The sequence below is a fragment of the Cyprinodon variegatus genome, unplaced genomic scaffold (genome assembly GCF_000732505.1).
Source record: "Cyprinodon variegatus isolate N-32 unplaced genomic scaffold, C_variegatus-1.0 Scaffold698, whole genome shotgun sequence".
Taxonomy (NCBI): domain Eukaryota; kingdom Metazoa; phylum Chordata; class Actinopteri; order Cyprinodontiformes; family Cyprinodontidae; genus Cyprinodon; species Cyprinodon variegatus.
This window is the reverse complement of record NW_015151151.1, coordinates 123,103-137,369: the sequence shown is the minus strand read 5'-3', so window position 1 is coordinate 137,369 and position 14,267 is coordinate 123,103. Positions and strand designations below refer to the sequence as shown.

The window sequence follows — 14,267 nt, the reverse complement described above, 5'->3', positions numbered from 1 at the left end:
GAAGTACAAAAAACATTTAAAAAACAAACATGTTGATATATATACAAAAATTTATATTAGGAACTATATTTATCAAACATTATACTGGGCAAGTAAAAAAGTCACTTGACTTTCACATTTAGTTAGTTTTGGAGTCGCACATCGTTTACATACAGTAAGCGGGACAAACTCATGCAAAAACGATAAATGAAACATAAAAAATAAAACTTTACCCATGATAGTCCAGGAGGACAGAAATCGGATATAGTAGTGATCCTCTTTGGGTCTCACAAAAAAACAAAAATGAGGAGCAGACAGAGCAGGGAAGTGGGGCGAATTGCTTTCACCTCTTTATGAAGAAAAAGAAAAACTTGGATAAAGTTCCCAGACGTCTCTCTGAGAGTCACCTCTCTGCCTCAGTCAGAATAGAAACTGTCCCGCAGCGTTTATTGTTGCGTTTTTCTTTTCTTTAGACGTGGATCTCATTATGTTTTTAATATACGAACATTCTCTATCTGTTCTGGTTTTAGATGCTGCGCAGACTTGTTAAGTGGGGCTTTGCTTTATAGAATCCGCCGATGTTTATTTTTTTATTTATTCTTTTTTTTTTTTTTTTACTTTTCGTAATATGTCCAAGTCAGATGTGGGAAATTGTTTGTGTATAGCAGAGACAGAAGTGGAAAGAATCTGCCCACCCTACCTAGTCGGGGCCTCTCTATACGCAGTCATTGTGACATGGAAAAATAAATCCTATCGACTATAAAGTCATACGCAACCGGTGAGTTCAGGCCTTTAGGGGAACCACCTATCGGTGAAATATATAATATTGGTGACAGACAAAAAACAATCCTGATGTTCATTTATACAGACATGCTAATGAAGCAGCCATGCATTAAGCAGAGGAAGGTAAAGCTTATGTCACAGCTTTAAACAGGCCATCAGCTCCATCCTGCTTGAGCAATGCTGCCCAGTATCAAGTAAGCTAACGAGTTCTACGGGTTAGGCCAGTGGTTCCCAACCCTGTTCCTCAGGGACTCCTGTCCTGCAGAGCCCTCCTTTGAATCAGGTGTGCTGAAACATGCAAGGCCGGGGTCCCTAAGGACCACGGGTGTGAAACACTGGTGAGGCTAACATCAAACAGGCGCAGGCTTCCCTGGTCCTTGGAAGCTGGCGTATTTTAGATTTTTCCCGCTGAACAAACCTGAATCTGATTAGCAGCTTTTGGCTGTGAACTGATGAGAGGCAAGCAGCATGCATGGAAGCAAGCGGCAGATGCATGCAGACGGCGGCGTCGGCGGCTGAATAAAAGAAAAATGGTGCCTGACTTTGCTTACTGAGGTCACTGGGCAGGCTGTGGTTCAAGTTCTTGTAGAAGTCTGTGCGGTGGGCCTTCTTTAGTCCTGTGCACAGGCCGAAGTCAGAGAGCTTCACGTGACCCTGAGACAAAAAAAAAAAAAAAAAAATGTATTCATAAGGAAGGTTGAAATCAAACAACAAATTCAGCAGCTGCTCTTTATGACGGTTCCATAAAATCCCTGTCAGCATCATGCAGATAAAGTGTTTGCTGATGATTTACATACCATTCATTCCGACTCTGAATGCCTGAAATATTTCCAGCCATACCTGTCCTGTAATTCCAGAGGGCCTTGCCTGCAGACCTGCAGGGTTAGAACCCTTCATTGATAACCTGCATAATGCGGCCTCCTGCACCATCAGGAATGGAAATTTATTCCATTTGAATCGAAGCCTTCAGGAATAGCTTGGAGCACGTATACGCTGCCAGATTTTATTAGAAGAAGACATATTTTTTTGCGAGGCTAGTGCTCACAAATATGCCTTTTTCCCCACTTAAAGACCAAGAAAACCGTGTTTTATCATAATTTTCGGGCGAGTTTCTTTTACTTATTCCAATATAATCTGTCTCTTACAGACGTATGTTTTAATGTGATTCCTGCTAGAACTTAACCAAAAGTCAAACGTTGCACGTCATGCTGGGAAACGCTTTCAAGAAAATAAACATTTGAAAGGTTGTTTGTGTCTAGCGTTTTCTTCAGTGTCATGGGAAAAAAAATAAATAAATAAATAAACAAGCTATTGGCTATTTTGGTCATGCATCTAGGTATTCAGTAATTCACCTTAAGAACACAGAGTTAAATCAGACATCCTCCATTGGCAAATTAATACACAAACAATACAAAAAGAATAAAAATGATATACTTGCAGACACACATAAGAGACGTCTTTATAAAACAACCGTTTTAATTTTGTTTTGACATTTTCTTGCGATTTTTAACTTTATCCAGTTCAACTGGAAAGAGATTATATAGAAATCATTAAATACATGAATAGATGACAATATTTCTATTTTGAAGCCCAGGAAACAAACATTTATGTAAAATATTTCTGATATACTAGCTTTTATTTTATTACGCTTTTACTTTGAAAGGCTCCGAATAAACTTTCGGTTCTGATAGTGCAGGACACCTCACAGTGCAGGTCTGTAGATAGACTCTCGTGCAATTCTGGTTAAAACATTCGATAAGGTGAAACGGTCTCAGCTGGATACAGAGACAACCACCGAGTTTCTTCTTAGTCAAACAGCTGCAGACTATTTGGTGTCTACCTTTAAAATAAAACTAAATTAATGATCTATTGATTGCAATATTCCACAAAATTATGGAAAGTTTTCTTGAGAGAGCAGCCGTTCGCAGAAGACGACCAGTTTAAGGTAGAAAAAGTTCAGGGAATCTCCTCCAGATGGAGAAATTGATGATGCAGAATTATAGACAACCTCTATTCACATAAAACTAGGGCTGGGCAAAGGTTAAAATTAATCGTATAATTTGCCTGTTTAATCGCGATTAATTGCATTTTATGTGCATAAAGGGCAATTTTATTTCAATGTTCTGCCATATGAATGAAAGTGCAATAACATTTATTGTGCAAACTTTTAACATCAGCACTTTTTAGTAACATTTTGTGTAAATTTAAACTTAATTTTTTTTTTTTTATTATAACTAAAATACATAATAATAGTGATATAAACTGAAGCTTATTGCCACTGACAGGACATTCTCTACCAACAAAATCCAGAGCCACAATCAGGACAAGAGGGTCAGTTTGTTTAACGCGGGGGGGGGGGGGGGTTTACCAGCCAAGACTATGTTCAATACCAGTTTGAAGCACAAAAAAACCTTCTTTTACATGGGACTACAACATAAAGTGCATGTTTTGCTGGAGTTTCTTTTATTCCTCTTTACTAAGCCAGTTGCTACACCACACAAGTGTAACCTCAATGAAATGTCCTGCATATATTTCAGCGAAATGCCGCCCTTTTGTTTTCATTACAAGCATGTGAATGCAGCACTCCTCACTTCTCATCTATATAATGTGCAATAACACAGAGGTAGTTATTACCAACGAGCGATGTCCAGTAGTCTGCTGTGACAGCAGCTGCAGGCGCATGTTGTTAAGTTGCAGCTCTTTTAGTCCCCTCATTTATTCTTCGACTGATGGTGCGTCTTAATGGCATTTCATAACTGCTGTCATTTCTTGCGATTCTCAATGTTTTTTCAGACCAACATTTTCCACAACAATAAGCAGTCTACAGTGTGTAGCTATCCACTTTGCTATAGCCTTGGTGAGCTTCTCCTGCTTTTGTTTGTCAGTAGTTCTACCAAACATTGAATTAACTGTGGTCTGCCGAGGCTTCACTCCACTCACAGATTCATAAAATTTTTTTGGAGATGTCTACAGTGTGTTTGGCATTTTTGTGACAGTTTAAGCTCCAGTTGCTCCGGTGATAGGAAAATTCAGCTTGACATTGGTTACAAATAACTTTGTTTCTATCATATCCGCAGCCTGGAGGTACTCTAACTGAAAATGTCCATTTAAAAACCCCGGCTTTACCCTTCTCCATGTCTGCTTTGGTTTTTCTGCGATTTGCTTTTTCCTTTTCGGGTTTTGCAACAGCCAGCTCTGCCTTCTTCTTCTGTCTGAAACGCCAGCGGCCTGACAGCCAGGTCCTTGGCGCATTATCGCTACCTACTGTTCCAGAGTCAAACTAATATAACGCAGCAGTTAGCAACAGACTTTAACAAAATAAAAGCAACACGCATTAAGGCGCAATGTTGGCGTTAATAGTCTAAAGAATTAACGTGAAATTAACGCGTTAACTTGCCCGGCCCTAATTCAAACCACACACTATCCAACAGGAGATTTTATCTGAGACACTATCAATCTTCACTAAAGTTATGGTGAACAGAAGCTGTATATGGACCAAACTGCGGCCTTTCTAGCCCGACTCACTCTGGCGTCCAGCAGCAGGTTGTCAGGTTTGATATCTCTGTGGATGAAGCCCAGCTGGTGGATGGAGTCGATGGCCAGCACCGTCTCTGCGATGTAGAACTGAGTGGCCTCTTCGGACAGAGTGTCCATCTTCATCAGTAGAGTCATCATGTCTCCTGCAGCAGACGGGACATCAGAACCAGCTTTAATCAACACTTAAGTCCCATTTACGCTACTCTTTTGAAAGAGTTACGAGATCGGTCCCAGCATGGTAACCGAGGTAACTGTTGAGTGTCAATGGTACGCACAACTGAACCGGCCCGCTGTCAGACACAACCGAACTGTGCTAAACTGGAACTAGTTCATCAGTAGAGCTCAGCGTGGTTCAGTTCAGGTTTGGTTCTCAGATAATAAAGAGCGCATGAGCAGACCATGTCATCTCCTTACAGTCAGCACCCGCTATCAGAAAATTTCAGGCATTCATAAAAATACTAGCTTTCCTGCCGTTTCGCATGATTTCCAGTGATGATTCTGCTTAGCAGTGTGATGAACCTCAACATCTGTCATCATTTCCTGTTTCTGTAAGCCCCAACTATCGTCGTATCTACTTCCCAAAAGCCGACTGTCAAGTAAATTCACCAAAGGCTGCCTTCTTCGCCTGACTCTCCACAAACAACAAAATATCACAATTTTAACCTAACTTCCTGAATGTTTCGGGCGCCGCCATGTTGATTTGCTTGTTTACCTCTAGAGAGCAGTACTACAGTAGATCATCACTAGAAGGCAAGGAACTACGTTAGCGTGATGTGTAAACCGTCGTAAGGAACCAAGCTCGGTACGGTTAACTGATTTTCATTGGGTAGTGGAAATGGAGCATTAAAGAACCAATCAGGTTCTGTTTGAAGGCGTCTTCTTTTAAATGTTGAGGTCAAAGTGAAAAAGATAATGTTTTAAATCATGTTATTTTTATATCAGGTCGCTCCAATCTGTTCAGGTCTTTAAAAAGCACCGGTTGAAGCTGTAAAAATGAAACCTATGATTTCATTGTTTCATCTATAAAAAGCTTACTGCTCTGGTATTAGAACTTTACTCCTGCTTATTTAGCAATTTAAAAATCAATTTGTTCATTTGAAAATGACATATGCCTCTCTTTACACCTTTACATGCCTTATTTGGTTCTTGGGGGCCAGATAAGGCTTTAAGTTAAAAATGTTTTAGATAATTAAAGGTAGCTGTTATTAAAAAAAGATTTTTATTTTATAAACCGATTTTCTCCCAGTTGATAGAATAGATTAATATTTAGTAGAAATGCAGCAGGAACAGGTCAAAGAAGTCGTTTATGAGTCCTTCATTGGTTTTTCTGTTTCAAATTGCAAAAGAAAAAAGATTCTCTTCCTGTTATGTTTAAGTGATACTCGTTTTGTTTGAAATACCGCTGATCGGCCAAAAAAAGGTTAGCAAAATGGTTCTGGGTAAAAATGATCCCAACCAACTATGTAAAAACAAGCCTAATGTGTCAGTGAACTTTATTTAAACACACAGCGATCTTTGTGACCTACGGAGTTGACACAAGAGTTATGTCAAATGAATACTAATATACAGCGCTTAACAGTCTTAAAATACCGACTATGTAAGTTCGGAGAAGACGCACTGTCGTTGATCAGGTCACGTAACCTGGAAGAACGTATTGCTTTATGGCCGCAGACTCCTATATATTCATGGAGCTAACACTTTTGCTCTACTATTTTTCAGCCGGCTCTACTACTGCTCATGGATGAGGAAAGAAAAAAAGTTAAAACCTCCTGAGGCTAAAAAGAGAAAACGTGAAAGGGATCCTGTTAAAGGAAAAACGCAAGACACGCGAACCGAACAGAGACAGTCGAACCGAACAGTTCGGACGGTTTTCAAAAACCGTTCCATCTCTAGTATACAGTCATATATATTTATTATTTTAGGGCAGTTACAGGTCTAGCGCCCCTAGTGGCAAAAAGTTACATGGTGTGCCTTTAATGATAAGTTAAAACGACACAGAGCGAGTTAGGAAATAAAAAAAAAAATGAAACCACTAAAACATTAAAGGCCTTGGTTTAGTTTTGTGACTGATGACCGTCTTCGTCATGACTTCTTCTTATTGGTTCTAGGGAGAACTTTGTTAGGAACAACATTAAACATGAAGAACTTCGACAAAGTTTTACCTCCGGGGAGAAACTCCATGATGAGGTAGAGGTTCATCTTATCCTGGAAGCTGTAGAACATTTTGACCACCCACAGACTGTCTGCTTCCACCAGGATGTCACGCTCAGCGCGGATATGACCCACCTGCAGACCAGGACAGTTTCACATGTGTCCCACACATGCAGGGAGCATAGCTCTGTTAGTGTGTGTGTGTGTGTGTGTGTGTGTGTGTACCTGCTCTTTCTCCAACATGTCAGCTTTACGGAGTATTTTCATGGCATAGACATGTCCGGTGTCTTTTTTCTGAACCAAGCGAACCTGGAATCAGAGCAACAATTCTCCTTAAACACACAAAAAAAGTGTTGAATTTATAAAAGTAGTAAAACAGCTGGAAGCCAGATGAGCATCAGATCATAGTGACCTTTTTAAATGAAAACCTGACAGGACAATGAATCCACTGTGTGGACAGTCGTCACATTTAGCGACAGATTGAAACATTTTTTAAAGTTTATCTGATCTGGCAGTAAGTGTCCCAATGTTTATATCTGCTAATATCGTGCAGTCTGACTTGGCAGCATCGTTTTATTCAAGTAAAAAGCATAGTTTAAGATAAATAAACCTGATGTAATTGAATTCAGTGCATGGTATCTGAATTGAACAGGACAGATTTAGTTCTTATTTTGAAGTGAAATTCTCCCCTCTGAAGCACACTGATCAAGAATTCTCTGTAGCCCTTTCAGACCACAGGATCCACCTTTAGAAAAATACCGACTAGTGCTGAAACAATTCATCGGATTAATCGTGGTTATTTGACTATTGAATAATTGTCAACTAATTTGGTAATTGATTAAATGTTAAACTGGAGTAGAGACTATAAAATATGCCTTTAGCTGACAGAGCAACTGTAATTATACCAAAATTGTACAAAAAAAAAGATTTCCATTTAAGATAAAGAAAACTTTTCCATCTGGATACGCTCCATCTAGAAATCCTTAAATGAAAAAGTTTTATGCCACTTTCAGACTGCAAGCAGCAGAAGCAGCCAGTTTACATGCAAAGTTAATGGCTGACCGGCATCAAGGTGCAGCAAAAGGTCCTGCAGCGCGTCATGAGCATCTGAGCATCTGAGGCGCGTGATGCGCTACAAAAACAGCAGCTGCTGGAGTTGGACAAATTTAACTTTTGCTGTTTGAAGCGCCGCATCAACCAATCAGAGAATCTGATCTGGGAGCTGGCAGGGAGACAGACAGCACTGCTGATGCAGAGCGCTATGATCACTCCTCTGAAACAGTTTATTAACGCCTAAATAAACTTAAAATGTCAAAGCCTTTAGGCAAAATATGTTCGATTTTTATTACTCTGGTGCCTGCAGATTGGATTACGTCCAGGGAAAACTCCTTCCGCGGCGAACAGGCGACTGGGCCGGAGGCTGCTGTTAAACGGGATTCCCATTGACAGAGCATCGTCGGTATACGGGGGTCTGAGCAGCTCCAACGGTGAAATAATATTTTAATACAGGATCTGGATGAACTGACTGCACAGACAATGTTTCAGGTGGACTTTCTCATTTAAAAACATATTAAAACTACTTTTTAGCCACATATAACAGCAAATATCGCTGTCATTCTTCTTCTGCTGCCTGCGGTCTGAACGTAGCATTAGTTTCACCTGTTTTAATCTTTGGAACTTCTGGCTATCCAATTATTAACGGATTAATCATTAAAAAAAATCATCGACAGTTTAATCGATTGCAAACTAATCATTATTTGAGCCCTAATGCTGACATTTCACTGAAAGCGTTAATGTAGGATTCAGAACAAAAATCTATGCAAAGCAAAGACAGCAGCTGCAGCCGAGCCCGACTGATCTTAAACATGTCTGCTCAGCAGGATTCAGTGCAGACGACAAACGTTCTCAACATTTACAGCAGTGAAGGGATTTTAACAGCGATTTGGATCCAAGGAGGGAACCATGAAACCTGAACAGGTTTACATGAACTGCATGTGACAAACTGAAACCCTTCAGTTCTGCTCATCAGCCTCAGGCATCGTTCACACAGCAGCCTCAACTGAACCAAATCTGATTTTTTCCCCACATGCGCCCTGTATCTGTTCTTTTTATGACAGTCTGAACAACATAGATCCGATTTTTTCCAATGCAACCCAGGTCACTTGGCCCTGAATCCGAAACGCATCTGATCTTTTCAAATGCGACGTGTGTCTGAACAGCCAGGTCGCATTCGTCCGACCTGAACGCCATTAGTAGCCGACATAGGTCACTATTCTGCGTCTTGCTACGCAGAAGCGGCAAGAAAAACAACAACCATGGCATAAGATAATGTGGAGAGTATTTATGTTTAATCTCATCTTGAAAAGATTGAGTTTTAAAGGTAGGGAAAGATCGCTTGATGCTCTCCCTCACTACCATCCATGTTTACTTCCATAAACACAGAGCACGCTTAAGGGCATGTTATCCTCCCGCAGCAGTGTGTCGCAGTGAGCGTGTCACAGATATTTTTGATTTATGCCCAATATTGAAGCACGGTCTGCGCTATGCTATGTTATTCCACGCCACAACCCAAGATGGACAATCACCACCTAGCCTTGGGTCTTGATACAGCCGAGGTGGTGACGAAGTGGGGGCAAATTTGTGCGACAACAGAGGGGCATGAGGGCCAAAAAGAGCGGGGATCCAGGAGGAAAAAGGGTCCCAGCGTTCTCGCGCACCTCGCTGTTCTAGCTGGTCCAACTTCATGAGTCGTTTTCCACAATGGCTGTCATAGAAACAAAGCAAGCAGGTAAGGTACCAAACAGGAAATATACGCATAGTGTAGAGCGGATGTTTTACCAATCAGAGGCCTCCTGTCTGCCTCCTGCACAGTCTGCAGTCACCTACATTTTTGGAGAGGTGCAGCAGAGTGCCTGCGGCAGGCGCGGGAGCACATTAGCATTCACTACGACGCACACGCAGACGACCTGTTTTCTGAGTAGAAATCAGCCTTTACTTGTGACGTCATTGCGTCCTCTACTGCGCATGCGGGACACTTAAGCTATATGAATGCAGTTCACACAGGAGATCACATACAAGTCGCATACAACTGGAAATGTGAACGGCAACACAAAAATCGGAATTGAGCATTAAGGCCTGCAGTGTGAACGCAGCCTCAGTAATTACATGCTGGTTTGCTCATTGTGGGACCTTTCTAGTAAATATTAGCTAGTCTTTGAATCCCTGTCAGGGACCCCATCCCTGTAGTGTTTACCTCTCCAAAGGCTCCTCGGCCAATCACCTTCAAGGACTCAAAGTCCTCCAGGCCCAGCCGAGTGCGTTTTAAACGCAGAAACTCTGTTTCCTTCCGTGCATGCTCAGAACGCCGGATACGTTTCTGAAAAACAAGAGAAGCATTTCTAGAAAGGTTACATTCATGCAGTTACTGGCACGCTGAGTTCAAGGTCACTGTGGAACTTTTACAACAGCTTAAAGGGGAACTTCGTTTTTTTTTTTACATTGGGCCTTTGATTATACATTATTACATCATGTTCTACTCACCCATATGAGTTTTGTGTCATTTGGAGCCGTTCTGAAGATATTCCGTTAGGTTATATCCAAGTAACGTCTTCCTATGGGCAACGACTTGAAGGCACAAACTAAACTGTTCATCATTTATTCTTTATGGTACGCCGGCATCCATAACATGTAACATATTTATATGTTTTAAAAACAAAGCAGCGCTCTTCGTAACAGTTCCAAATGACACAAAACTCAAATGGAAAATAATTTTATAACATAAAATCAAGGGCCCAATGTAAAAAAAAAAAAAAAAGAAGTTCCCCTTTAAATTTAACTGGACCCCAGGAATCAAACTAAACAACAAAACCAACACTATAATCCTAAAGTTCCCCACTGCCATCTGTTCAAGATTCAGTCACTGATCTATCAGCTCAAAGAATCACTGACTGTGCATCGAGCTAAGCTTTGTTGTAGGACCTCACCTCTTCATCAGCCAGACCCTCCTGATCCATCACCTTCTCCAACTTTTGCTGTCTGCAGAGAAAATACATTCAATTGTAATCAGTGTTGGTGAAAAGAGCCATGGCTAAAATGAAATCCTCGCCTGTCCAAAGTTGCATTAAAACCAGAAGAAAGTTGTCTTCAGTTTATGGGTTTTAAGCTTCAGTGGATAAATCCATCCGGTCTCATTAGGTCCCACAATTAACTTTAAACATTCTTAATTTAAAAAAATCCCATCCTTTTTGAAGCCAAACTAAACTACAGAAACTAAATAGAAAGTTAAGAGTTCATCTGCAACAGGAAAACATTTCTGATCCCAGTAATCATGTTCTGTAGGAACCAATCCCTGATAAGGAGCATTTTTTATGTCTTTGTTTCATCATTAATGCCCTGCCCCTTTAAAGCAACACTGTGCAACTTTTAGACAGATAAAGATATTTCAGAGAAGTTATAAAATGTCTCAGCATCATCATCATAACCCCTCCTCCATCCCCTCTAGCTGATGTAGCCATTAGGTTCATACATGGCTGAAGGTCCTTAAACTCTTAAAACCATAAGTGGGGGTAATAACTCAGAATGCATAAAATTCCACCGGTAACATTTTTACCAGCAGGTGGAGCCATTGCGCGCAGCTCCAAGCTAACACCAAAAGTTTTCATACCCCACAGCTCTGCAACTCTTTGGCTAGAGTTCTGAAATTTTCTGCATTTGTGGTTGACATGATGTAGAACAAATATAATACAATAAAACCTGCTTTTACCTCAAGAATATCTTTATTACTGCTGTTCAAAAAAGACCTATCATTTCAGAGAATAAAAAAACTCAACTTTAAGTCATGTTTGAACTGATGCAGGTTGGTCTGTGTTGTAGTCACCCAATTTTAATTTATATACTAGGAAACTAGAGGGTGTTAGGTTTCTAATAATGTATTTCACATGTAATTTGGGCTTACAGTTTCTAAGTTATTTGCTTTTCCATTTGGGTATGTGAAATATGCGAGGATTACCCAAAATGAGGTGGATGTTAAGAGGTTAAATTCTCCCCTTCAGACAGACACCTCTGCGCTCTAAAATTAATTAAAGTTAGCATATTGGAAATCCTTCATATATGGTGAGCAAATGGACAGTAACGTTTCTCAGGAAGAAGTTACCCTCCATGCGGTAAGACAGCAGCAGCCTGAGGAAGCGGCTAATAAGCGCATCTGCAGGAACTTCACCTGCACTATTTGTTGAGTATATATGTGTAAACACTGATGTTGTCTGAGAAGCCCAGTCTCTTGGTCATCATCCCAAAGGTCATGCTCCGTTGAAGTCAGGACTGTGCAGAAAGGTCAGGGTCACCCACGTCACAATGCCTCATCCATGTTTTTACAGACCTTGCTTTGTGCAGCCATGTTGGAAGAGGCCTTCTAAAAACTGTTACCACATAGTTGGGAACATCGAGTTGTTAAAAAACTTCATGCTGAACATTTACTGGAAGTAAAAGTGTCAGGCCAGCTCCTGAAAACACAACATATCCCCCCCCGCCCCTCCACAACGAACACAATCAAAGGAAGACTTTTCTCCTGGTTACCAGCAAACCCAGACTAATTTATTGGATTGCCAAATAGGGAAGCGTGATTCATTTCTAGAGGCTCGCCTTTACTGTTCTAGACCCCAGAGGTGGAGAGCATTACATCCCTGCATCCCGTGCTTTGCTCCTTTCATTGTGTGGCTTGGAAACCCATTCCCTGAAGCTCTGTTCATGCTTATCTGAAGCCCACGTTGGAAGTTCTATAGCAATCGACTCTGCAGAAAGTTGGAGATCTCTGTGCACCATGGGCCTCAGCATCTACTGAGCTCTGTTTATTTGGCTTACCTCTTCATGGCCAAGTTACATATCCCAACCACAAATATTTAGAGGGGAGGACATTACACAGCTGGTTTTACTGCACAGGTGGACTTCTATCTCACTGGAATTCACTGAGATCCTAATGTTTGGACAAACAATCTGCATGCCTAGGTGCTTGGATGGGTGAGCAAATACTTTGGATAATATAATGCAACTAAAGGTGGGGCATTAGAAAATAAAATTTAGGTAAAATAGGTGGTTTGGATGCACAATTCTAGGATTTTTGGCTGCAGAACAAGCCTGAAACCATCAGCCGTCCAACACAACGCTTTACAGTTTGTTTAAAGGTCTGTTTGTTTTTTCCACAGAGGTTTGGAGTTTGAGTTTTTCCACTGAGCTTTGGTTAAATAATAGCCTCAACTTACAAGGTCGGGAATGAGATTGGTGAGTGAGGATCTGCTCTCTGTCAATTATTAAAGAAAAACTGCCAAAAAGCTAAAATAAAACAGCATTTTAATAATCAAATAATAGATTAAATGATCAACAAGTTTTAAAAGCTGTTTTAGTGATCCATTAGAGCTTCTCTGCCATATGATCTTACAACCTGGAAAAGGCTTGCTTACATTTAGGACAGGAAAAAGCACTGCTACAACTTTAAAAACACCAACATTAACTTAAACTATTTTAACATCAAAACATCTCAGTAGGTAAAACTGTCAGCTCACAGGAAGAAAACACCAAATGTTAAAAAGTGTAATTTCCCCAATGATCTAAGCTTTGTTAATTAAGAAAAAAATTCCTTGCAGCTCTTAAAGACGAAAACCAAACAGGATTGAGAAAAGTGCACTGATGTAACCTGTCACAACAGGAAACAGCCCTGCCCTAACTTCATCATGACATAGCCCACATCCTGATGAAACATGTTCCTTCTTTCAACTTCATTAAAAAAAGAAAAACTGTCAAACTAAACAAGAAATGCTCGACTGCTCATACATGCTACGTTTGCGGAGCTAAAAGGCCTGATTCTTACCTCATCTCTCGCTCCTCATGCTGAGCGATCAGATTACTGTAGAAGTTCTCCAAGGTCACTTTAGCCATGGTGACCCGTTCCTTGGTGTGGTTACTCATAGAGGCACACGAGCTCGGCCCGGTCATCGCCATACTTTGCCTGGGAAGATATGATCGTTTGAGTGACCAAAACAACGTGGAACCAAACAGAAACAGGATATCTACAGTCATGGCCAAAAGTATTGACAATGACACAAATATTATATTTTCACCCGATCTCCTGCCCTCTGGTTTTCATGTCAGATGTTGTCATCACATACAGAAACACAATTGCAATCATATTATGAGTAACAAAAGCTTTTATTGACAGAATGAGTTCATGCAGCAAGTTAATATTTGCAGTGCTGACTCCTCTTCTTCAGGATCTCTGCAATTCTCCCTGGCTGCTCTCAATCAACTTCTGGACCAAATCCTGACTGATAGCAGTCCATTCTTGCACAATCAATGCTTGCATTTTGTCAGAATTCCTAGGTTTTCGTTTATCCACCCGTCTCTTGTTGATTGAACACAAGTTTTCAGTGGGATTAAGATCAGGGGAGTTTCCAGGCCATGGACCCAAAATCTCTATGTTTTGTTCCCTGAGTCAGTTAGATATCACCTTTGCTTTGTGGCAAGGTGCTCCATCATGCTGGAAAAGGCATTGTTCATCACCAAACTGCGCTTGGACGGTTGGGAGAAGTTGATCTCAGAGGACATTCTGGTACCATTCTTTTTTCATGGCTGTGTTTTTAGGTCAGACTGTGAGAGAGCCGACTCCCTTGGCTGAGAAGCAACCCCACACATGAATGGTTTCAGGATGCTTTACAGTTGGCATGAGACCAGACTGGTGGTAGCGCTAACCTCATCTTCTCCCAACAAGCTGTTTTCCAGATGTCCCAAAAAATCGAAAAGGGGATTGATCAGAGAAAATGACTTTC

The 14,267-nt window shown here is 40.8% G+C and overlaps 1 protein-coding gene across 3 annotated transcripts in view; it reads right to left on the bottom strand.

Moving 5' to 3' along the window:
• Nucleotides 1-14,267, bottom strand: part of stk38 (serine/threonine kinase 38) — a 23,670-nt gene that overhangs the window by 6,481 nt on the left and 2,922 nt on the right. For 2 of the 3 annotated variants that reach the window (XM_015394602.1, XM_015394601.1), the window contains exons 2-8: nucleotides 13,313-13,450; nucleotides 10,434-10,485; nucleotides 9,704-9,826; nucleotides 6,676-6,759; nucleotides 6,462-6,585; nucleotides 4,288-4,442; nucleotides 1,305-1,416 (exon numbers count right to left, since the gene is read on the bottom strand). In XM_015394602.1, coding sequence (XP_015250088.1) covers nucleotides 1,305-1,416; nucleotides 4,288-4,442; nucleotides 6,462-6,585; nucleotides 6,676-6,759; nucleotides 9,704-9,826; nucleotides 10,434-10,485; nucleotides 13,313-13,443 — 781 coding nt within the window. In that variant the 5' untranslated portion in view covers nucleotides 13,444-13,450. The remainder of the gene's footprint in view (nucleotides 1-1,304; nucleotides 1,417-4,287; nucleotides 4,443-6,461; nucleotides 6,586-6,675; nucleotides 6,760-9,703; nucleotides 9,827-10,433; nucleotides 10,486-13,312; nucleotides 13,451-14,267) is intronic. The other variant, XM_015394603.1, reaches the window with a different exon arrangement.